This window comes from Oenanthe melanoleuca, chromosome 7 (assembly GCF_029582105.1).
Source record: "Oenanthe melanoleuca isolate GR-GAL-2019-014 chromosome 7, OMel1.0, whole genome shotgun sequence".
In the NCBI taxonomy this organism is placed as follows: domain Eukaryota; kingdom Metazoa; phylum Chordata; class Aves; order Passeriformes; family Muscicapidae; genus Oenanthe; species Oenanthe melanoleuca.
In genome coordinates this window covers 25,000,352-25,026,059 of record NC_079341.1, presented here as the reverse complement: position 1 = coordinate 25,026,059, position 25,708 = coordinate 25,000,352, and the positions used below count along the sequence as shown (strand labels likewise).

Below are 25,708 nucleotides of genomic sequence, written 5' to 3'. Positions count from 1 at the left end.
CACAAAGCATATTTGAATAGGATTCAAGCTGATGAAAAGCAAGTTCCTACTTTTAATCAGGTTTGCTGACCATGTGAGTGGAGCCAATGGATTCAATCCAGCAGATGACATTCCATTAAAGATAAATTTGCCACTGCAGTTCTTACTGCCAGGAAAGGTGTGAAAGAACACGTGGCCCCTCCAGGATGTGCACAGCCATATTTCTGTACTGCAGATGGCAGTTTGAATGCTTGCAGGTTTTTTGCCTTGTCTGCTCATAAGGCATATTTAAGTCCTTGCTGTTTTCAAGGAGACATTTTAGATACAGTCAGCTTATGAAGAGACACATCCCACTTGAATCATTTTAAAAACACCTCTTCCTTTCAAGTCACTAACTTGGCGAAGGAGGGAGAAGAAGAAACACTGAGCCAAACTCCATAAACAGATTTTTCTTCCTGTGTGTGTGAGATGAGCCTGGGAAAAGCAAAACAATTAATCTACCCACGAGTGGCTTTGCAGGGAAAGGTTAAGGAATAATAGTGTGATTTAGATTGCACCACTTTACATGCATTTATGAGGGAGAAATTCAACACCCAAATAACAAATTCAGTTCAGATTTTACTTCCTTTCTCCCTTCCTCTCCACCCCCCTCCCCCAAAAATGACATACCCTTCCATTTGTAAATTACTTTAATTTAAATACTTCCAGGTTAACAAAATGTCTTAAGTTTGACATGTCCAAAGTTACAAAACAGAAACAAAAACTCTTGACAAAGGGTAAGAAAAAAAAAAAATATAATCCAAGCCCAAACCTCCTTTCCTAAGCTGGAGTTTATGGTCTGTGAGCTGGCGACCCTCCAGAGTCTGACACAATGTCTGGAGCACCCAGAGCAGCTGGAATTAATTTTCTTCCTCCAAATCTATGCACTTTCATATGAAGTTGTGTTTTGGCACTGCCGCCCAAGAGGGAGTCCAGTGCAAAAAATCTAAGCCTGGCCGTTGTTTCTTTGCGACCCAACACTCGCTGAGCAAACAACAAAAAGGAAGAAGAGGACAAAAAAAAAAATTAAGAGAAAGAAAAACCCTTTCCCTTCCCCCACACATACACAGACAACTGTACCAAACAGGGGGGCTATTCAAGGCTGTTCAGAAATGGGTCACAAAGAGAAATGTTTGCAGATAAAAACATCACTTTTTTTTTTTTTTTTTTTAACTTCTGCCTTGGTGTTTTTTTTTTCCTAATAAGCATCATGGAGGCCCCTGGAAGGTGCTGGGGATCTTTGAGAGTCGAGGTCCTGCTGATCAATGTGCCCCCACTGGCACAGCTCCCACGCTGGCCCTGACGTGCAGCCCCTCTCGGGGTCCGGACCCTCTGAGCCGCCTCCTGCGAGTCTGAGCCGCCGTGGGGAGCCCCAGGGGCCCTGTGGGCAGCAGCACCCAGCTGTGGCTCCTTGCCTGGGCTGGCAGGGGGTCAGCAGGGGAGGAGGGAGGCGTCCAAGGCACTCCCAGGGTGTCCCGTCACAAAATCACGCACTGGAGTTTGTGGGAGCCTGTGGCTCTGTCCCCTCGCCATTTGGTCTTTTTCTTCTTCTTCTGGCTTTTCTCTGGGATCTGTTGCCTGTTTTGAGAGACAGAGAAGAAAGCAGGCAGGTGAGACAGAAGGCTGGGTTGGATCCAGAGCCCTGGGCAGCCTGCAGAGCAGCATCTTGGTGTGCATGTACATATTTGCATATGTATCTCCATATACCCTTCCAGCACTGCGTGGCTTTTCATGCCACACTGTTGAGAACTGCCTGCATTCTTCAGGAAGGAGGAAAGATGCAAAGATGCCATTAAGGCTGATGGCAGGGATGTATGGCCTGCCAGGGCACTGTGCCTCCAGCTGCCCAGGATGAACTGCTGCCTCCTCCCCTGCCAGGGGGCTGCTCTGGGAACCAGGGATGCTCTAAGCGATGCAACATCATCCATTACACTGCTGACACTCAGCAGGGAAGAGAATGAGAGCACAGAGATCAGAGAAGTACACTTTTCTGCTTTTCAGTTAGCATTGCCCTCAGCCAGCTGCACTGCTACAGACTTGGTGATGGAGGGCAGCTAAAAGATAATAAACCAAAAACTGAGTTTGCTGCTCTGGTGGGGCTCTGGCTTCCTCTGAAGTTGTGAAGAGCACTGGAGCAGAGAATGATCTGACCCCAGAAAGATGTCCCTGGCTGTCTGAACACATGAGGAACACACAGCTGAGAGCTGTCCTGCACTGTGCCCCAGAGCTGTGAGCAGCCTCTGCTGAGGCTTCTCCCTGTCCTGTGAGATAAGGCATTGCCCAAATGCCTGTTGGCAGCTGCACACAACTGCAGCAGCTACTCTGCCAGCCCAGCAGTGCAAATCCAGCAGCAGGCTCTGCAGCTCAAACACCCCATAGGCAGCCTGTAGATGTAGATTTTAGTGCAAGATAAAACATACAAACACTGCCAGCCTCTTTAGATTCAAACCTGAGAGTCTGAACTGTTCAAAAGCTGCCTCTTTGTCAGGTAATATGCCAGGCATTAAACCTGTGTTTGTACCAAGTGATCCTGACCAGGACGACACATCACTGGGGCATAAATCACTATGGCTTTAGCTGGTGTTTCTCTTACAGCCTCAGCTTCCAAATTCTTGCAACCACCTGAAAAACTCAGCCTTGACTGGTAAGACTTTTTTTTCAGTGAATATGAAGGCTGGAGGCATGAAAAACATGAAACTTTAAAGATTAAAATTAGAAAGATAAAATTCAGAAAATATTTTAAATCTGGATAAACAGTAAGTGACCACACGCTGTTCACACTCTTCTGGATCTGTTCTAGAGATCCAGAAACCACACCTTGGGCCTGCTCAAGGCTTCTGCTGTGAGAGTTCCTGTGTGTGCACTGCTGCAGCATAAAAGGGGCATCAGGAAATTTAAAACATCTATTGGGTGGACTCAATCACCCCACTTCTTTCTGGATTACTTCCAGACAACAGTTTCTTTCATGAAGCTAAATAAACTGGGAATCAGCCAAGTGCAAGGAGCACAAACAGTGCATCCTCACCCTGAGAGCTCACAAGGGCTCTGAGGAAGCCCTTCATTTGCAAAGCACTTCAGTGACAGTTATCAGGGAGATGAAATTTGCATTTTATTTGAAAAAGCTCACTTGAAAACCAGGAAAACAATACTTGGTGGGTGATGTTACCCTTGACTGTGGACAGTTTGTAACATCCAAAAAACAAGCAAATCTGCTTTGTGGCCAATGACCAGACAGATCATACAGCATCTCCCTGCTCTGACTTAACCTGAATTTCAGCTCTTGTGAACATTTCTGGTGCTCTTGACATCACAGAGGGTTTCACCTGGCTGGCAAGGGTTTTCACAGCAGCTACTCAGGAAACTGAGGTGTACCACTTATTTTTGAGGTTAAGTGCATTTTCAGGTCTTGAAACTAGTAATGCCTCATTACAATACTCCTTTCAGCCTGCCTGGAGTTGCATTATGTAGAGAAAGCAAACAAAGCCTTTCCATCTTATTTTGGCTGTTTTCCTTTCCTGCAGAGCAGAATAGATGGTGGTAAGAGCTTGCTGCAACACAAAAGTAATATCTAGCCAGCTAATACTGAGTTACAGAACAGTTGGGAAAGAGCTTGGGACACTTCCAACACAGTTCTCCAAAGACTTTCTGCCCTCTGCTTTTGAGACATGTGGGAAGAGTGGGCAGTACCATCTGCTTTTGATGGAGGCTGGCTTGAGGCTGTGCTGGGACATTCACAAGTACAGATATGCTGTGAATAAATGCCTTGTGGTTTAATTGCCGGGCGAGGCACTTTGACTGCAGGCGGGGAGGAGCACGATTTCAGCTCAGCGCCTCCCAAAACATGAGAAATGAGGGCCAGAAAATCTGGCAGACAACTGGTGCCAGAAAAACAAATCTTCTCAGAGGGAACTGAGGTTATCAGCCGAGATGCTGGGATGTGTGTGCAGCTCTTTTCCTGCAGGGGAGCCGGGGTTGGAAGGCAATCCCTCCCTGTCCCTCCCTGCTGGCACCCGAGCAGGGGTTCGCCCGGAGAGAGGAGCCTGCCAACACCAGCAAAGGCAGCTCATGCCAAAACTGGGAACAAACCTCTGCAGTCTGAGGAAAGCTGGGGCTTAGCCATTAGGTCATGCAGTTTATCCTACAAAATGGCTTAATTTTTTCCATGTAGTGAGCAGAAAATGTTAGAAGTCATCTACAACATTAGAATTTTGTAGAATTTTTTGCCAGTCCTTTTTAACTTCTGGCAAGGCAAGACCCTGAGAGGACAAAACTATGAAAAACCAAATTACTGGTCCAGAGCTTTCAATGCCAGCCTTTTAGAGCTGATCATTATAGTAGGCTTTGCACTGTTCATGGAATAAAAAAATTTCATTATGGCCACAGCTACTTCTTACTGTGCCTGGTACTGATGTCCTGCACGGGTAGCTAAGTGCCAGTAACATACCTAAGCATATTTAGGACAAGAAAGTTAATAAACACCAGAAATATCTCACCCCTAAGAAAACCTGGCTCCCCAGAAATTGGCTCCTGACTCCCTGGGCCTGACTCCTGCACGTCCCATCCATGGAAGGTAAGGAAGGGAGGAGTTTGCAGCTCACCTTATTACCCTCACCAGGTCATGGAAGGCCTTGTCCACATTCAGAGGAGGGTCCTTGGCACTCGTTTCTATATAGGGAATCTGGAGGAGAGAAGTGTATGGTGAAAGAGATCAGTAACAGCCTGAGTGTTGGGATAATGCTGTTTCAAAATGAAAAGCCTCAAGGCTGGAGAAATGGGCTGCTAATACCACGGATATACAGGTAAACAAAATGTTGCCATGACACTGCTATCAACACCTTACAACAAGGTCAGGGAGAGCTTACAGAAGGTCTGGAATAAGCACCAGGCTAAACAGCTGCTATGGGAGCTCTGGGTTTGGGGGAGAATAATCCCAGACTTCATGTCGTCAGATGTTCTCTCCCCCTGAGCTGTGCTCACAGATATGAAAATAGCCGAAGGTTGTTGAAAGACCAGCACTTGCCAAAAATTCTTGCTTGCCACATTTTATTGGGACTACTGCATGAATATTTCATGACTACAATTCCCCTTCAGTGTAAAATGATCTTCCCCTTCAAAGCCTGACAGCCAGATGGGGCCTCCTAGAGTGCTTGTCCAGCACACTGGCAGATTTATAAAACTGCCTCTGATAAGGTATTTTCATGCACGGCCTTTTGCAAGGCGTGTGTATACAGATGGATACAACATGCTGTGCTGCAGTTTAGGTGTCCTGGCTCTGACAGAAACCAGATTTCTTGGAGAGGGAGGGGAGTGAACCTGCCCTGCCAAACTCCCATCATGGTTTGCTCAGAAACCACCACACAGCTCGTCCTTTAGGCACAGCAAGCTGCCAAGAGGTCTCAGGCTTCTTTGCCTTTAACCTTTCCATTCAGTTCCACCTCCTAAGGGAGTTGTTGTCTCCCTCTGGGTATTCAGGGCTGCTGGCATTTAGAGGTGATTAGTGGAGCAGCATGTGATCTACTCCCATCTAAACCAATTTCTCAGGCTAAACTAACAGCATGAATAATGCAGAGCTAAGGTGGTGGGCCAGATTTATATAGGCTTAACAACCCTGTTAACTTCATTATCTTTAACAAGCTGAGGCACCTGGCTATACCTCCTAATGCCTGACTCTGCCTTTTCACTCCAGGAGAGTGCACTTTCTTCCCTCATCCTGAACACTTCTCACCACTTTCAGACACCTTGTACCTAAGTCTTAGTGATGGCCTCAGCTCAGCTACAGCCTGGTGCACAGCAGAGATTCTGGTTTCAGTGATAAACTGGCCCTATGAAAGGGAACTGCATAGCTGCTACTTTGTAGTAGTCAAAAATGTATTTACAAATGTTTCATTGTAAGCTTTAATTCAGCTCCTAATGAGCACAGATTTCAATTCTGAACGCCTGTAATGGGACTTTCAATAACCCATTAAATGATCCCACAAACTTACGTTGTGTTTTGTTGCCATTTCTCTCCCCTGTTCTCTTGTAATTTTCCGTAAGTGCATTAGATCAACTTTGTTTGCCACCAAAATCATTGGAAAAGACTCCCTGGAAAAAATCAAAACCACCACCCAATTATTAACAGACTACAACAAAAATTACGTGCATAAATTTCACTTTTTAATGCTGACATCATCTAACATTTTCAGCTGCAGACATACCACATATGTGTAAAGAAATACAAAGAAAACCCCCAGGCTGTGATATACATATGTTCATATTGTAAAAATTTACTTGACAAGTTGCATGCATGCACACATTCATTGTTATTTGTAGGGACTTCAGGAATTTATTGTCATATTTTTGCAATGCCTGATGATAACTAAGCCTGAAGATCCAACTAGGTGAAGAAAGATCTAGAGAATTAGCCAGAAAAATCAGCTGAGACATAAAGACAGAACTTGGACAGGAGACTGGGACTCTTTTGTAGCAGTTAAGGCATCTCAGTAACTGCATATCTTGGCAAGATACTGAGGGATGATGGAAGAATTGGAGTAATTTCATTCCTGGTCATCCACTGAGAGACACTGTGGGGAAAGTAAAGATGGCCTCTGGGAGCTGGTGCTTAGAGAGGGACATCAAATGGTGGAGAAAATGAGTGGGAGCAAAAAGATACCCATCAGCTGTTACCCCAAGACAGACTGAGCTTGGCAGTGGTGGCTGGAGGGAACCAGAGAGATTTGCTTAGCTTCCAACGCTATTACCTACAATCTCCTGTTTCTAATCCCAGAAAAAAATACCAAACCCATCTCCCTCTGTAATAATACTCAATATTTCCTTAACTACCAGGCATGTAAGTGCCTGTCTTCAGCCAGCACCTGAGAAGAGACCCGTCTATGCACAGCACATCCTATGCAAGGCTCTCCCCTGTCCCCCTGCAGAAAGCTCCACTGCTCCAGTGATGAACAGAACCATGGCTGGAGCCATGGGAGGTGTTGGCAGTGCCACTTTCTCCTCTGGCTGCAGAGCAATCAGCTGCTGCAGGGCCTCTTAGCCACTGCTGGGAGGGAGGAGGTCCCTTCTGATCACTGACAGTTACTGCAGTATTGGTGTCTTATATTTAACTTTAAACCCTCCTAAATGATCCCAGGGCTCTCTGCTGTAACAGAGCTGATTTTACTGGGGTAAGGAGCAGCTGGTTGTACTCATTTCTGTATAAAACACTTTCCTGGGTAACTCTGGATTTTTAAACAGCATTTCTGGGTCATTTTTCATCGAGATGATAAGAGCTCCATCTTCCCTTTGGCACATTGCCCCATTACTCTGGCTGGAAAAATACTGTACTGCACTCTGCATTTTAAATGAGTCTTAGAGTTATTCATTTTGATAATGTGACTGTGATTTAATGTTAATACCTGAGCATTGATATATCTTGACTCTGATCCTTCTGGAGCAAAATATTTGCTTGTCTGGATTATTTGATTGCTTTTTGGCTTGCAGCACATTGGATTAGAAAGGGATTACTTTTGAATGGTATCTCATTTGCCTTGTTTACATCAGGCATAAAACTCTGTGGGGACTTTGTTCCCTATTGTAAGCTGTACAACTGCTAGTTGGACAAAGCTGCTACAGTTGGGAATTTTACTATAATGAAAGTTGTGGAAAGAAATGGGAGGAAGGCTTTGAACAGCCCTGCTAACACAGCAGCCTGCAATTCTTCTAGATCTTATGTTGCCAAAGCTGCCTGCCAGACTGAAAAGCAGGGTGATGTTTGCTCCCAGCTACCTGTGGGTTTGGCAGGAGGGTTTTTACTCACTCTGCTCCACTGCTGTGATTTTCTGACCCAGCTCAGGTTTTGGATGAAGCATTAACACGCTCCTCACGCTCGGAGAGGCGCTGAGCAGGGAAACACAAACAGCCTCACCAGCCTGTTTCACTTCCTGCCTCTCACGCTGCTGCAGCATTTGCACGGCGTGTGGAGGATAAAAGTTTCAGTCCAGAGCAAACAGTGAACACCACATCTTATTTTCAACAAGTTAAATTAGATAAAATCAGCATGAGATTGGGGCAGGTTACAGGAAATTCTGTCCAGTCTCCTTCAGCTTTTAGAAACAGATTTACTTTGCCCTAAGCTAAGCCAGCAGTGCTTAGACTGCTGTGATCTGAGAGGCTGACTGAGAGACTGACATTCTTCTTCATTTAAATGAAATCAAAGGGAGGTTTTTCCTCTACTTTTCACTCTTGTGGGCTACACTTTGGATGCTTTACTGGAAGAGCTGTCAGCTGTGAACCTCACATGATACGAGTCCACCCTTCCTGTGGGGAAGTTATTCAGAGCTGTGAAAGGAAGCCAGCAATGAGGCCCAAACCCTCTGGTGACTTTTCTTGATGACTTCCATAATTAAAAGCCATTATGAATGGAAAAACTAAATGTTTCAAATTTGCAGACATATAAGGGCTTAATTCACACCCCACCCAGTGAGGATGGATCCATTGCCTCTTGAACCAGGATAGGAAGAGGGAGTTATCTTGGAGGTAAACCAGCAGCTTCCCCTCACTCTGCCAGGATACATTTATTTACCATGATTAAACTCCCAGTGCTACCTTCTCCCCTGACATGCAGGGAGGAGAGACGCCCTTTCTTGCTGCCTCCTCAGGCACAGACAGATGTTTTATTCTGTGCAATTATTTGCTGCAGAGCACATTGCATTAACTACATTACATCCCTGGTAATAAATACAGTTCCTTCCAGCACGAGTTCTTCCCCCTCCAAGACACTTGTTCACACCCCCAAATTATGCAGGGCCCTCGAAGGTGTGTTTGGCACAAGCCAGGGAAAGGAAGATGGTGCCAGCACACACAAAATAATTAGGGCTGAATGCTTGCTGACTCCCTGCTGGTGATCCCAAAGTGCCTGCCCTGTGCACAGAGCATCCCTCCCCCTCTTTAGAGCTGAGCTGGTTACCTTCAAAGGTGTCTCATCTCTCTTTCTCACACTGCTCTGCCAGACCATTCTGGCAGTAGTTTCTCCCTTCCAGACACATTTTCACTCCACTGTAACACTACTGACCCTTTCCACACTGGAAGCACTTCATGCTTATCACAGAAGAAGCAAACCACTTCTTATTCACCGCACTGAGGTCCACGAGTCAATCCCACACAAGGATTTGTCCCACACACGCAGAAGGCAGAAGCTGGGGTGAGAAGTGCAGCCATGCCCCCAGGATGGCTGGCAGGGCAGGCAGTGCCCAGCCAGTGGCACCCACCTGTCCTTGACTCGGAGGATCAGCTGGTGGAAGCGGTCCACGTGCTCGAAGCTGGCCTTGTCTGTCACCGAGTAGACGATCAGGAAACCATCTCCAGTCCTCATGTACTGCTCCCTCATTGCACTGAACTCCTCCTGGCCTGCAGTGTCCAGAACTGGGACGGAAGAGACAGGTTTTTAATTACTGTAGCTGCTGGCACCACTGTGTGTCCTGTGGCCTTTTTGCCTCTGCTGGGCTTGCTCAAAGACTGCAAGATCTGATGAAATTAAGTTGGATGGACAAGGAGGTTTCTGTCCCAGACCTAAGTTGGGAGCACATGGAGGGGAAGATGACTACATGGATTTCATTTTCCTTTTCCAGTACCAAATACTGATCACTGAATTTGGAAAGCTGCTCCTCTGGCAAGATATGCCTCAAAGGATTTCACAGCCCTCCCAACTTTTCCCTCTTCCAGCAAAGAAAACCCAAGACTGGAAGATTAGCTAAAAGCCAGTTTAAATGTCAAGGATAACCTACAAAATGTGTAGTGAAGTAGTGCTGGGAGACAACCCAAAGTAATAGCTACATTTTCCTTTCCTCAACACCTGGAATTATTTCTAGACAGTTTTGTCCTTTCAGAGTGAGCCTTGGGGAACTCCCCTTAAATATTTAGTCCCAAATGATGTGCTGATACTAAGGAGGTAACTAAAACAGATGGAAAAGCTTTAAGTGCCTTGCATATCCAATACAGTGATCACATTTCTGTGAATAAATCCATGCTCAAATCCCCTAAAACACCTCAGTTGTGACAGCCACCCAGATGCAGTTCCCCACTAGATTAAACTTAATGGAATCATAACTCACTGGTTCTCCATGGATCTGTCTCACAGGGGGTCCCACCACCTATGGAACAAGGTACCCCAGCCTCCTGATACACACATCAGTGCTAGTTCCTGAGCCCCAGCTTTGTGCACAGCCAGGATTTGGACTGGCAAGAGGAGGGTACCAGAAGAGTTCATCAGTTTAGGCTATGCCAGTACAAACATGGGGTGCACTCAAAGTGCATCTGCTCCTCAGAAGTATAGTCCTAATGCATTGTTGCACCCCAGAGGGAAATGTGGGACCTTCACGATGACTGGGAACATTTTCACATCCCAGTCAAATGGGCTGGGTGGGAAAACTGTTTTGCCTCTGCTGTACAGCCGTGGTGTAAACATCTGCAGCCCACAAGTGATGGGGAAAGCCCAGGGCAGCCGTGGATGGAGTCAGTGGCAGGAGCATACTGCTGACAGAGCAGTGGGGTTTCATACAGGTTTGTCTGGTCTGAACAGGCCCAGAGACCCAGCAAGGTGCTCCCTGCAGGGGAAGGTGCTCAGGCTGCCCCAGTGTCCTGATGTCCATGATAAAGGCCACTTTGCTGCATCAGCACAGGTGGGCACGCTGCACATCACAGCTCACCCCACGAGCCAGCCACACACCTCCACTCATGTCTGGAGGAGAGACAGCTACACTGCAAGACCTGGACACCTTCCTTGGGCATGGCAGGCCCTTTAAAGCCTTCAGCCTCATTTGTTCTCCTGCCTTAACTGGTGTTGAATGTCTGTTTTCATGAGCTCTTAAGGTAAAAAGAGATTCTAGGCTCTTATAAAGACCCTGAGATTTAGGCTTATTTGCCAAGATTGTTGGAAAGCCACCTGAGTCTCTTCATAGCCTTTTATCCTGCTCCTCCCCTCTAAATCTAGGAAACAGGGTCTCAGCTCAAAGGCATTTAGGCTATTCTTAAGGACTGTACAAAAAATTAAAAAAAAAAAAAAAAAAAAAAAAAAAACCCAAAGAGACTGCATGTGCTGATAAATTTCTACGCCCTGGGCAGAATTGCTACCATGGAATAAGGCCAGGACTCTGGAGCTGGGACAGAAGAGGAAATTAATCTTTCCTACCTGCCCAACCTGTACAGAGAGGCTGGGCTGCCCTCATCTGACTCCTGCAGCAGCTAGACACGATGTCAGGGCAGGGCTGAGCTGACAACCAGCACACAAACCCAGCTTGTGGTGGAGTGGGAGAGCTCCCTGCTGAGAGCTGAGCCCTCCTTCCCCCTGAGACAGGGCAGGTGCTCCAGCACAAACTGTGGGCAGGAAGGTGGAGATGGATGTGCTATATCCTGCATGGTAATTTGCTTAGGAACTTCCCCTTGCTCTGGCACATTTGTGAACTTCCCATAAAACACATAAGAAGCTTCCAGCTCTGCCTTTGCACCCATCAACCCATCCCCAGCTGCTGACCCTGCATCCCCTGGGAGAGGGGCAAGCCCTGGTGGGGGCTGTAGGGATACCCCACTGCATGGGGCTCTCCCACCTTGCCTGGATCTTGGCCATCACACCAAACACAGGCAGAGCTGCTGTGTCAGCAGCTGCTATTTAAAGGGAATTCACTTGCAGCATTGATAAAAAGGAGAGCAAGTCCAGGCAGCATTTAAAATGGCAATTTGAAAGTGTAAGTAAAAGACACACAGCAGTGAAGGTTAAGGTTAATCTCACATGGGTTATTCATACAAACTTAAGCATCGTGTAGATGGCCAGAGAAAGTCCTTTTCTTAACTTCAAATGTGCTCTTCATCAAGGCAAACCCCCAGCCTGACACTTTTGTGCTTTGTGAGTTGTAAGCAGCAGAAGAGAGTGATCTGGATCCTTTGTAAGCAGGACAGGACCACATCCTGAAAAGCATCAGCATGAAAAAAGGGCCAGATGTAAGTGGCTTTGCTTGTGGTACTATCTTGTGGCATAAAAGCTTCCAGAAGACTCCCACCTGTAGAAATGGGGAAGTAGCAAGGAGAAACCTTGGGAAGGGATCCCAAAGGGATGAGGAGATTTAGCATGTTAGCCAGCATTCACCTTCTTCTAAAACTGCTGTTTCTGCAGACAGGATGCCAGAAGACAGAAATAACCATGAGCAGAGAACTGTGAGCTGGTACACTTTAAACCACCAGTTGCCCCACTGGCAGCACATAATGCCAGCATGGAAACAAGGCTGGACCAAAGCACAGAAGGTTTCTCCTAACTCATTCTTCCAAGAACTGAAATCTGACTCATAGGCTGCACAGTGCATTGTCAGGGACTTCCAACAGAAAACTTGAAGTTCTCATGAATTTGGCCAGAGAAGGAAGGAGGCGCAATTATGAAAGCATTTAGGTAAGCTGAAGGAGAGAGAAGCTGAGGATGATGTCTGATGTAGGAACAGACATCCAAAGAGGGCAAGGCCATTTACAGCTATCATGAGACCAGCTGGAGACTAAACTAAGAGCAATTAGGCTGTGAGAGCCCAGCAGGGAGGTCTCCTGCTCTGCAGGTAAGAGGCTGCTGAGTGAAGAGATGGCCTTTTCCACTTTCCAGTGGATGTGACCCCCAGCTGCTGTGATGAACTCCTTGCTAATTGAATCCTGCCCCTTTAGAGCTCTCCACACCATTTTCCTGTGAATCCTGATGGGTTATGCAAGAGTGCAGCTGCCTAGAGAGCACTTCTGAGCAGGCACAGGAGCCCAGGAATACACAGGAATTTGTGGACCAAAATAGAAGCCCTTGATTGCTTCAAGGTGCTTCATGTGGCGACGTCTCTGCATCCAACAGTGCTCCAAGTGCCCATCCAGAGACAAAGGCACTTGGTGAATCTAAACCAAGGGCAGAGACACACTGTGGACTCTAAATCAACAACGGCATTGCTTTTTCTGGAGCCTCAGCTGGATTCAGTTCAAACACAGCCGTCCCAGCCTTTGAGGAGCTCAGATCTGGTTGTGCAGGTGAGTTCTTCTCTTTTCATATCTAGGCAAAATTTCCTCCTACATCTTTACCTTTACATTGCCAGGCAGCTGGGCATATTGGTCACCTCAAGAGAGTTTCTCCACTGTCCATGGCATCTAGAGAGGACAAGGATGAACTGACAGGCACATTAACATTTTCTGTCCTCCAGCCTTTGTGTTTCACTGCCCTGCAGCTTGGTACCTAAGCTCATGGGAAAATTTAACTTGAATTGCCAAGTCAAGCTCACGAGCCTCAGGCTGAGGAAAGCCACCTCCACAGTCTCTGTCTTCTCCCATCAGTGGGAGAGGGCACTCCTGTCAGCCACTGCCTTCAGCTGAGCAATTGCTATTCTGGGCACTGCACACATGGAGAACTGGGGCCACAGCTCCTATTCTGAATCCCCACAGCCCAAGCCACCTTGAAGAGGTTTGAGGTGCCCTTGCTGTGCAAAAGGCAAGGCAGATGCTTCACTTGGTCACTGCTGCTTCTCAGACAGAGCCACGCTGCCCCTGGCATGACAGCTTTCCTCAGCAAAAAACACATGACAGGAAAACACTGGGGCTTTTATGAGTCCTTCTGTGCCCTAGCTAAATACACAGATGTTATAACATGGAAAACCCAAGTACTTGAATTCTTGTCCTTTCTTTAAGCAAAAAGAAGAGAGGAGTCTTCAGGAGAAAGGCTTCTACAGCAATGAACAGAATAAAGATGCAAGCCCTTAAAGGAGCTTTCTCTAACAAAGGGCAAGTATTCAAAGCCTTGTGTTTTCCATCTTGCAACATCAAAATTTTCCTGGCAGGAAAAAAAATCCCCACAACCCAAGACAAAACCCCCTCTTTCATGGTTGCAAAATCCCAGCAATTAAGGGAGGGGAAATACTGTACACACAAATAAAAGAATGAAAGTTCAAATTTAACTTTAATTTTAATGCTCTCAGTGATGCTACTGAAAGTCTAAATTAACAAAAATGAGAAGAGAGTTCAACCCTTCTGCCTGCAAATCTGAAGTGATCTTTGATCTCCCTCTGGCCTCATGGCTGAGATGATCTCAAGTTTCTTGTGAAGAAAAGCAGACAGTGTGCCCAGGGATGACTACCCTCAACAAAAAGGGATGCAAGGGATAGACAGGTGGAAGGGCAGAGAGAGTGTGGGGGAAGGAAAGGAGCTTGGTGTGACTGCACAGGGGTGCACACCAGGCTCTGCAGGTCCAGCCCAGCACAGGGGCACCCCAGGACTGGGAAGAGATCTCAGGAAAAGAACTAGAAGGGAAACTGGAGCTCAGGAGCAGAGAGACAACTTCTAGGCTGTGAGAGTTTCATCAAAATCATACCAAGGGAAGGAATAAAAGAGAGACCACAGCTCCCCTTCATCCAACACAATTCCTTGTTTGGCCAGCACCAATTGGCACAGCCCTACTGACAGCTAAGAGTTCAGCCCAATTCCCCAAGACCATGTGCTTGTGGTCACCTCTTCATCTCTCTTTGCTTGCCACCTTTTTATCTCCATGTGGTATATGAGCCATAAGGAATTGTGAACCATAGTGAATTTTTTGCTATATGAAGGTATTTCACTTTTGGCTTCATGCCCAGATGAATAATTCCAGACTGGCATTTTGCAGCCACACCAGAAGAAATCCTCTGCTACTGGCTAAGTTAGCCTGCACATAAAAAGGAGTGTACAAAATTAATCAGAGCAATGCAATTGGAGTAAGAGCTAATCAAAGCAGATTAACCCTGGCCCCCATTTAATTCTGACCTTGTGTCTGCACAGCACCTGTGTGTGAGTGCATTTCACCAAGCACAGCACTGTGCTGATTTCAGCACAAGCAGCAGGGAATAAACCAAGATAACATATGCAGAGAAAAGTGGAGGCTGATCCTAAAGCCTCATTAGAGTGGCAGCAACCAAAAAATGGGCTAGCCACAAATTGCCTGTGCATCTTTGATGCAGGTTAAGTGCCCTTTTCCACTCTACAATACTTGTCTTCCAAGACCATCTATGGTCTTCTAAAGCTGGCATTACATCAACAGTGAAGTGGTTTTGTGTAGTGTGGAACATGAACACAACAAACAAAGGTCCCACAACCTTCAGGGAGGCAGGGAACTATCACAGACAACTCTTTGGTGAGAAAAATAGAGAGATGTGCCCAAGCCAAAGAACAAACAGGTAAAAGAAAATTTTGAATGTAGCTCTTGCTCCAATACCTAAAATAAAACCCTATTCCATATCATTCTACTTTCAGTGAGAGATTTCAGCAAAGGAAAAAAAAGCAAGTCAAACATTTCATCATGCAGCCAGTTAGTGCTGCTGAATAAATGTGGGTGAAGGTCTTCATGGAGGGAAGCCAAATGCCTTATGCAAGCTGGCTAGCAGAAGGGTTTTTTTTACAACATAATGCTGGTGCAGTTACAAAATGCTTGAGATGCTTTGTACAGAACTGCTCAGGCAACAGCCTGGAAAAGGGTGGGCTGATTCCTGTTTTTAAAGTTATTGGATGTCCATGTATTCGGTTTTTATAAAATAACTGTTTCTGAAAACTTCAAAACTTACAGAGAGCCATTCAGGCTATATCCTTACTTGGTTGTTCATGTTCCAAAACTAGTTCCTATTTTGGGGGTAGGCAGCTGCTTCTGCCCACCAAGCCCTGCATGAAACCTCAGCTTGTAAAGGCTTTGGTCATTAAGAACAACTGGAAAGTCCAGGATTTATCATGATGCATCTTTACCCTTCCTATCATGTTTGTCCCTAATTTTATACTGTAAGTGATTCATGTAGCCACAACAAGAGCAGCTGTCCCAGAATATGGTGACCTCAGAGTGGCCTAGATCCAGAGCCTGTGACAGAGCTGAGGCAAAGGACACCAGTGTTAGTCAGTCTTGGTGCCCTGTCTCTGCTGGGCAGATGGAAAAGGGTCACATCCTTTTTCAGGCAAGCATACTGCCTTTCTTCCAAAATTATGATTGTTCAAAATCTCAAGTGGTAGGAAAGAGAAGCAGCTGCATTTTCATTTCTCTGGCTGTGAAGCATCTGTAGGCACACAAGCCCTGGAAGTCAGGGATTCCCAACATGCCATTCAAGGCCACAGCTGAATTCAGTTCAGCAATTAAGCTCCATCTGAGCAAAAGACAGGCTTTTCCATTAAAACAAAGGGTTAAGTTTCTGCTTGTTGGAAAACAATTTCTCTCACCACTCCCACTCAGATCAAGTTTGGTTGGGGGTTTTTGTGTTGTTTTGTTTTGTTTTTTTTTTGTCTAAACAAAAATTCCAAAAATTCAGTGAAAGATATCTTTCCTACTTTTCAATAATTTGCAAAACTGAGGCTGTTTCAGGTAACAACAACAGGTAGAGGAGGTGAGATATATGTATATATATATATATATATATATATATATATATATATATATATATATATATATATATATATATATATATGTAATCAGAACATACCAGTGAAGATTAAAGTTGCTCATTGTAGAGGGCTGGATTCAGGACTCAAAATAATGAATTTAAGTTACAGCAGGGCTGGATTTTTCTTTTATACAGGACTGGTATTTTAATAATAAGGGTGTATGTGTACATTATGTGATGGTTAATTGGGAGCAGATATCTCTAATGCAGATGAGAGGAATTAACATTTCAGCACCAATTTCACAAATACTGCCTCATATCAACTATTAACATATTCAAATGAACAAATGTTGGCCAGATTAACTTGTTTTGTTGTTTGCTGCTTTTGGTTTTTTAATACTGAATAAAAGCTGTTCTTTTAAGGACTTGGTGGCCATTTGTACCCACTAAATTATATCTGATAAATCCTTAAGAATGCAACTAAGATCTCAAGTTCCCAGACCAAGCTAACAGTCTTCACAGCAAACCCCACCAGCATCCACATTCCACCACTCATGATAATCCCCCAGCTTTCTGTCCCCACACACCAATGACACTCATGCAGAGACACCAAAGATCTTGAACACCTTCGTGACAAGAGGGAGGAGGTAAACTTGGCAGGAGTGGGACTAAATTTAGTTCAGTTATGTTAGTGGCCACATACATGGACTTGGGTAACTAAGGCACAAAATACTTACTTGCTTTTCAATACTACCTGATTATTGTATATTTGTCTGCCTCATTCAGCTTGAGGTAATACAGGGCTTTCTCCTCATCTGCTAATCAAGGTGTTTGGGTTTGTTGTTTTTTTTTTTTTCCTTTTGTCTGTGTTTCACTGTTGTTTAGTAAAAAAAAAAAAAAAAAAAAAAAAGCAGTTTTCCTTCAAAGAACTGAAAACTCTTGGTTACAACAGATTTCTGATCTCCACACTGGTACCCTACCCATATTTAAATGAAACAGGTAATTAAATATGAAAACATCACACCTGAATGACTGGATTTAAGAGCTTTAACAATTCTTCCCTGTCAGTGGACAACAATTTTGATTAAATGTTCTTTCTGGTTATAACCCTCACTCAGTTACCCACTCAGTGTTATTTCCCAGGAGATGAGCTCAACCCCAATGAAGCATCATCAGCAATACTGGCAGTGCTCATTCACCAGCTGCAGAAACCTACTCCAAATGTCAGTGAGGATCTGCAGGTTTCCACAGGGCTGCAAGAAACACTTCTGTGTGGAACTGGAACCAATGCAACTGGAAGCAGAAGCTTTGCTGGAGACCAGCTGCAGACCAGGCACTGCAGCTCCAGGTCCTGCCAGCCCACAGCAGAGCAGGAAGGACACAGGGACACAACGTGCTGTGGGAGACACTGAGGTCTATTTGCAATTGTGCTCAGCTAGAAGGGAAAGGGGATCATGAGCAGTTTGCTTACCATCAAGAATTGCCCACTGCCCATCTATTTCTGTGTGCTTCAGGTAGGAGTCTTCAATAGTTGGGTCATAGTCTGGCACAAAAATCTTCTGGAAAAACTGAATGGTGAGAGCACTCTTCCCCACACCACCATCTCCAACAACCACCAGCTTGTACGTGGGGAGGTTTTCACTGGGAACAGCACTTGTAGCCATGCTTCCAGTGTGCACCTGCTGGGAAAGAGATCAGCTCAGTCACTCAGCAGCAATGACAAGAGGGCAATGTGCACAAGGCAGCTTTTACCTGCTGCTAAGAAGTGAGAATGAAGGCAGCTCAGACATCCAAAATCCTTTTGGACAGGAGCAGCAGCACCAGCCCTCCCCAACAGCTCTACTCCAACTCAGACCCAGCACTTACAAGCACTTACAAGTGCAGACAGCTCCACCACTGTGCCTTGTTTATCCCTGCCTTGTCTACAAGCATTGCTAATTGTCACCAAATGCACATGCAACATCTATGCCATTGAATACCTTTCCTATAGGGGCTGAGTCCACACAGCAATGACAAAAACCACCCTGGCTCTGTGCACCTATCAACTCCTGACAGTCTCCTGTTGCCAGTGACAAAATCCCATTGATAAGTCAGAGTTGTGCTATTCCTCACTGCTTAACCCAAGGTATAGCAAACATTAAATAGTGTTTAACCAGATCTGCAGGCAGGACTGGTGGTGATGGATGAAACTGGAGTTAAAGGTCCAATTCTGGCTCTGCCAGCAGACAAAAATGCACTTAGCTGCTTTCTTCTCTCTCACTTTCAAGTCTGAGAAATAAAAACAAGAAGGCAGCAGGCCAGCAACAACAGGTGGTTTTTGTTTTGCCTTTTTGGTTTTTTTTATAAACCCTCAACCCTGCTGTGGCAGGAAGGCTGGTGCCTGTGGCTGTGACACAGCCAGGAGAGCAGAGCAGCTTCCCAGCAGCATGGTCACACTGCTCCCCTCACCTCACAGATGCCTCCTAAAGGGGAAAAAAATTCCCTGGCTGAAACTGGGCAACAGCACAGGTATGTGAGAAAGGAGAGGCAGCTGTTTCTGACTGGCCCATTTCAACACTCAGGGCAGAGACTGCTCATTTAAGGAGAAGCCAGGCAGGAGGTTCTGTACATGTAAGTGCCCTCCACCCACCCATGGGCAGCAGTGATGCTGACTCAGATCACAGAGGAAACAGATGGCCATCTCCCAGATCTGAATGACCACTGCCTTTTCTGGGAGGTTTTACACACTTAAAGAGAAAATAACAAAAAAAATATATTCTAATGATAAGGCTGAAGACAAGGCAGTTGATTTTCTTGGTACTGGTTTTCTTGAAAACACTGTTCAGTGCAGCAGCAGCTGTGGTGACACTTTCTGCAGGCACCTGCTCCAGACATTCTGGTTTTGCTGGCGTCCTTCAGGCTGCAGGTGCTGGCTGGGGTCAGCACTGAGGTGGGACCAGGACTGCCCTGAAGGAACCTCCATAAACTGTTGGCTCCCAATCTGTATCCCCACCAACCCACACAAGCTTTTGGAGGCTTTCCCAATAACCCTAGGAAATTCTTTTTCATTAAAAAGACAACTTGAACTTTTTCACTCTCAGAAGTCACCAAGCAGGGCTGATGTGCTCTGTGCCACAGAAGCTGATTGTGCTCTTGTCAAAACACAAGAATATAATCCCCAAATCAAGATTAGTTTCTGATTTCCCTAGTCCCTTTCTCCAAAATAATTTCTTCAGTTTAATCCAACATATTGAACCATAAAAGCACTTTTGACCTGGCAAGCCTGGTGGGGGGATCTCATGTTCTTTCAATTCAATGGAGACCCCATACCACCTCTAAAAAGAAAAACCCATAAGGAGAAAACAATGATGAGATTGCTGAGATTGCTAAGAACAGCAAAGGACTCTTGTCCCAGTTGAGGCAAGCCAACATTTTCAGAGCAAGAAGAAGCATGATCAACTCTGCTTGTTTCTAAACCACCTTTGGAGGAAATTCTTGAGAATAGCAAGAATTTCCACTGCAAGCAATAGCTGCTGGACAGGGAGAAGACTAAACCAGCTGAGGTTTCAAACAGTCTTACTTCATTTCCTCAGAACAACCCCAAGGAAAAAAAAGGAAAAGCCCTATTTTTGAGTAAGCCACTTTCTCATATTTATGAGACCACACATCAATACACAGCAAGCTGGGCTGCAGAAAAACCTATGAATTTCATCTAAATGCCTTATTTTTGCTTGAAATATCAAGTTTTACTTCTGTGAAATCCTTCTTGGGTCAGATGATCCTCACAGGCTTTTTAAGACACAGATGCTGGCTAAAGCCCCTCCTTCCAACACATTTAATGACAGTTTTTTGCTTTGCCCATGGCCAAGATTTCACCCCATCCTTCTTTACAGGGCAGAGCAGCTCCAGCCAGGCAGAATGAAAGGCTGATTGTTACTGACATGGTGGGGGACAGTCTGTGGATGTGAAAAACATACTCCGTTTGTGCACGATTTTTGACCTCCTCACAAAACCACAAGCTGCTGCTTGGCAACAAGCATTACATTTGCACTGACATTTTGTGCCAGCCCTTTAACCCACTCCTAAGAAGCCTCAAGCTTATCTTGCATGAAATGCTCCCCAAAGTCCTAGGATAATGTTTAGCCCCATTGTACAAACTGTGTCTCTGCCCAGCATGCTTATCGGCTGAATTGGGGCATTCGCTGCCCCTTCTTTCCAGGAGTCTGGTCATGCTGTGTCTGAGCCACCAGGCTGAGTGTTATGTAGCCTGGGGAAAACAGCAAGTACTGAACTGGAAAAAAAAAAACTGAAAAAAAAGGTCAAGGGCTGTAAGCTGGTTTGTTGAGCACAACTCTCCATATTTTAGGTGACGCTGGCACAACAGATGAAAACTTCAGTGTCAAAAGGCAGCAAGTTGAGATGTTTCTGCAGGATTGTTTCTACTGCTCATGGAAACACTCCTCTTTCTATTGTGATAGCGGGTCCTATGCTCCAGTCATGCACATACATAATGAAATCCTTCCTAAAGTCAAGAACTTCAGTCCCTCTACCCCTCCAGCTGCCCTGATAACCAAAGCAAGAAACAACTCATGCCTTGACAGGATTATAAACTTAACTAGCTCATGATTCAAACTTTTAAAACAACATATATCATTTCCTGGAAAAGACTAAACACTCCCAAAGATGCATAGAGTTACAGGCAAGTGCAAAAGACTTGGGCTGATTTTCATGTGGTTTTGGCAAGAGTACTGACATAGTCTTCCTCAGATGGAAGCAAGAATAAGCGTGTTTGCTGTAGATCTGACTGGGAAAAGTGAAGCACAAATGTTTTTATCTATTGTCTGAATACAAAGCAGCATGTGGTAATACACTAATAAGGTCTGATGATAATCATCTTACAATTTATATAGTTGTTTATTTGGAAGGAGCCAAGAGAAGGAGGCTGATTTATACAACCATCTTCATGCACACTGGCAAGACTGGTGGCCTGACAGCACAAGCCAGTAATGTTGAGACAGTCAGAAGTATGGCTACTTCTGGGGTAGCTGGATGGGAAGAAAAAAGAAACATTGATCCAAGGGTGTCACTGAAGTTGAGCCTCCTCAGCAAAAAGTTTTTTCTTTTTTGGAGGCAGAATAAAACCTCACTTACCTGTCTGGACATGGAGATGGAGTGGAAGGGCTGAGCTATGCCCTTGGAGCAGCCAAGTAACATAAAACCACCAAATTCAGCTTAGTTTGTGTGACTGACCCATAAAATGGAGGCAGTGTATCTAATCCCCTTTCATACAAAACTTGCCCTGAATGCAAGCAGGTCTGAGCACAGCTTCTGAGCAGAATTGTGGCCACATAAGACAGCAATAAAAAATAAAATGGACCCCAGATAGTTGATACTCAGTGTGCTGGCATGCCTTTCCCTGGTTCCTGCCCTGCTGTCCTGGAGGCTGAGCTCCCAGGGTGAGGTCTTTGCAGAAGGTCAGCAAGCTCAGAACCAAGCCCTGGGTTGTAGGGGAGGCTCCTGCAATTAAAGACACCGGCTCCCTGACTGAGAAGACAGCATGACAGTGATTTACAGTCTCCATGGCAACATGCAACACAAATTGCTTAATTCTGTTATGAAACCTCCAGAAAAAGCTACAGCAGGGCCTGTGTGGGAACTACCAAGCTCCCTCCTCCTCTGCTGCAGCTCTGCAAAGCAGACAACTTCAAGGAGCCTATGTCCACTTCAGCAACAGGCTATGATTTAGCACATACTGATGTAGAAGCATGGAGGCTGATGACTCCAGCAACCCATGGCCAAGGCAATTTTCCTATCATCAGCTTGTTTTGGTCCATGGCTCTTCACCCACGGCCTGCCAGAGCTCTGCATACCTGAGGATGCCAATCTCACCTGAGGAAGACTATCAGCCACTGAGGCTGCCAACAACTCCTACGCTTGCAATTAAGAACTCTTCCTCTACCCACAGCTCACTCGATTACATCCTTTTACCTGGCCACTTTGTAAGCATTAGCAGCTCCATGCAGTGCCTGCAGGGCTGAAACTCTGCAGAATCTGAACACTTCCCTCTCTGTTCCTCTTGCAGACTGCTGGCTGCAGCCACACAACCACCACGACACACCCAGAGACGCTAGCCAGGTACCAAAATAGCTCAGCCCGATGTGTGTAGGCAATCCCTTGGGCTGGGAACTACTAAGAATCCTTGAAAGACAGGACATGCCCTTTTAGGAGGCTGCTGCTTCCCTTGAGTCATGCTGATCAGGACTGAGTGAACTTCAGGAATTTCTCCCTCAAGTAGGCATGACCATGTCCCAAGCCATCAAGAGCCAAACAACTACTCTTGTAGGTGTATGAAAAACCACTGCCAATTATTATTAAATAAAGATTATTAACTCTTAGCAAAGTTTTCTCCAGTCTGTCAGATTTCCTTCCCAGTCAATGCCTCCAAAAGGACACACTGAACAAAAGCTGGACCGTGTTCCAGTCTTCAGTGGGAAGTCAGCATGGACCAGATCTGTATGTGGGAAGCCAGAGTCTGATGCCCCTTGCAGTTCTGGCATTAAGTTTTTCAAAACACAAGTGAATTTTCAAGTCTGAGGTTTCCTAAGAAGGCAGATTCTAACAGGTGCTCCCAACTCCCTTCAGCTTCTGGATCTGATGGAGCCCAGCACCTGGTAAGACCTGCACAGGAAATTACAGGCATTTCCTTTTGGAGCAGTGATCAAAGCACTATCAGATTGCTACCAAAAGGGAGGGGAAAAAAAAGAAAGTCTTAAACCAACTGTTGTTTAAAAATAAAATCCTCTACCAAGCAATAAAGAGCTGCAATTGGCTGGGCTTTGAATGTGGGGGGATATAACTGTGGGTCCTGGAAGTGGCCTCACCAATTCTCCTCCTATGCAGAAAGATGCTGTACCCTAAGTGCTGTGTTCCTTGAACTGCTCACTGGCTTCCTGTGCCAGCCAGACCTTTTCTCCCTTACAACCCAAAATTGCATCACCTCCTCCACCACACAGATGCTGCTCAGATTTACTGTAAGAGAAAGAAAACGCACCGGGGGAGTAATGAAGCACTTGAGATTCACACAAAAGGCAGCTAAAGGCAGTAGCTGCCTGATGAATTCTTGGTAGTTATTTCAGGAAACACAGAATTATAGCCTGAACAAATAATAATAATAAAAAGCCACGTCACTGGAAATGGCTTAGGGAGTAGGTGGCCCCCCACCTGCCCCCTCTGTGAATCCCTAAGTGATGTAAGGAGGAGCCCTTGCTGTAGAACTGAGCAGCAGCTTTTCTGTGGCCAGGCTGGGTTCAGGGACCCACTTGTTTTTACTGGGAAGCACGTGTCCCCATCTGTATGTAAGTGCAGCACAGCATGAGTCAATCACACTGACAAATGTCATCCAAACCCATCTCTGCTTCCCTCTCCCAACTCCTCCTCCACCTCCCACCACAACTCCATTAATCTTCAGCCTGTTTCCCTCAGTGATGTAGTGCCCTTTTCAAAATACGTAAGAAGAGTTCTGTCACTCTGACAAACCAGCAGTTAGGTGCAGAAGATAGATTTTTTTATTATTATTAAAAACAACATTTCAGTCAGATTTGGGTCATTTGTAGTTATGGCTCTGCCACTGCCAGTTCTGTAGAAGTCAATTATATGACCAGAAAGCAGCTACACAAGATCCATTCCTTTATCTCTAAAGCCTCAAATAAAACTGTATGGTTGCAGTTTAGGGGTGTCCACTGGAGGCTGATCCAAGCCTTTTGCCAAGGTATGAAATGAGAGCATCCTACTCAGTAACTGGAGCCTGGCTCAGCTACTCTTACTTCCATTACTTCCTGTGTGCTTAAATCCCCCATCCCTTTCCTTAGTAATTTATTTCCAAAGTTCTCAGGAGACATAAGGGGATGACAGATTCCTGTATTACTCTTGCAAATTCTTTGCTAGTGAGGCCAGGAAGGCCTCTCCTATGTTATCATGGAACCAATGAAGCTGACCTAAACATACTGTAGCAAAAAAGCAGATTGCCAAGATGTTCCCCTGCCCTGCCCAGGCAGAGATAACACAGCAAGAACAAATTTAGTGGAGGAAGCAGCTTCGAATTCCAATAGCTGCCTTTCCTGCTCACACAATCCCTGGAAATGGGCAGCTTCCCTCCTAAACATCCCAGCCTGCTGACACACCAATAGAAAAGACCCCAAATTCACTGCCCTGGGTGGTTTTGCTGCTCTTAGTACTGCTCAGTGAGGTTTCTGAAGCAATAGCCCAGTGCTTAAGCAATGCTCTGTTTGCAGCCCAGATGTTCTGCTGCCTGCAGCCCTGATGCTGGCAACACAGCCAGATGTGCATGGCACAGCCAGATGTGCACAGCACAGCCCTCCTGGCCTCAACCAGCATCACCTTGGGCAGGTGGAAGTGGTCCAGGCAACAAATTCCTGTGCTGCAGCATGGAGCTGTGAGGGGATTCTAAGCAGCACCAGGGACTGTCCAGCATGGACCTGCTCACAGCTCCACCCTGCCTTCCCCACATCAGTCCCAAAACCTCTGCCAAAACAAGGGGTGCACCCAGCTCCTTGATGGGTCCCTGCCCTGCAGCCTTGTGGGCACCATGCTGTCCACAAACGGATGAGCCAAGGCACAGACTTCATGGCACCTATGGATGCTTTGGAGATGATTAATGGAGAGAAAGGGTACAAGGCCACCTCATTCCAGTCACCCTTCTGCAAATCAATCAATGCATTTGGCTCCAAGTTTGTCTTCCAGTCAGGCTCAATTCAGTATTTAATGCTTTTTACATCTCCAGTGTTGCTACCGGATGTCTTTCAGGGTGTAAATGGCTTTTTAAAGACTCCCTTTCCTCCTGGCAAACACACTTTGCATCTCTTAGCTGCAAAGAGGTGAAGGCTGTGAAGTTCCCTGGTAATATCATTTCCACTAGGGGCTGGGTGAATCCTATGAAGTCCAAGGGACAGAGGAAGGATGGTGAGGAGAGTGGGGATCTCCAGGCTATTTCCAAAATCTGTCCTCTACCTGCGAATCTTTTCCAAAACTTGGCTCATGTCTATGTCCTTCCTAGGCAAAAAGACTATTGTAGTACATATCCCATGGAAAAAACAGACACATTGCCCACTCACCTTGCATCACAGTGTTCCCTGAAATTGTCTGTGAGCTATGGAGCAGCACCAATGTTTCTGCAATAGTTCTACACCCCAAGGTACAGGGCAGCCTTGTAGGGCTCTCTATAAATTTTCCCAGGGTTTTGGATAAAGGACAGTCCTTCCAGTTCCCCACAACACATCTAAAACTCACTCACAGGTACAGAAGAACAGAGTATGCTGGTCTGTAATGCTGGA

The 25,708-nt window shown here is 45.7% G+C and overlaps 1 protein-coding gene across 2 annotated transcripts in view; it reads right to left on the bottom strand.

Annotated features, from left to right (window-relative positions):
* Positions 1-650: 650 nt before the first annotated feature.
* MRAS (muscle RAS oncogene homolog) overlaps positions 651-25,708 on the bottom strand; it is a 38,153-nt gene continuing 13,095 nt past the window's right edge. The window contains exons 3-7 of one of the 2 annotated variants that reach the window (XM_056496512.1): positions 17,851-18,061; positions 9,261-9,414; positions 6,003-6,102; positions 4,617-4,696; positions 651-1,596 (exon numbers count right to left, since the gene is read on the bottom strand). In XM_056496512.1, coding sequence (XP_056352487.1) covers positions 1,497-1,596; positions 4,617-4,696; positions 6,003-6,102; positions 9,261-9,414; positions 17,851-18,043 — 627 coding nt within the window. In that variant the 5' untranslated portion in view covers positions 18,044-18,061 and the 3' untranslated portion in view covers positions 651-1,496. The remainder of the gene's footprint in view (positions 1,597-4,616; positions 4,697-6,002; positions 6,103-9,260; positions 9,415-17,850; positions 18,062-25,708) is intronic. The other variant, XM_056496513.1, reaches the window with a different exon arrangement.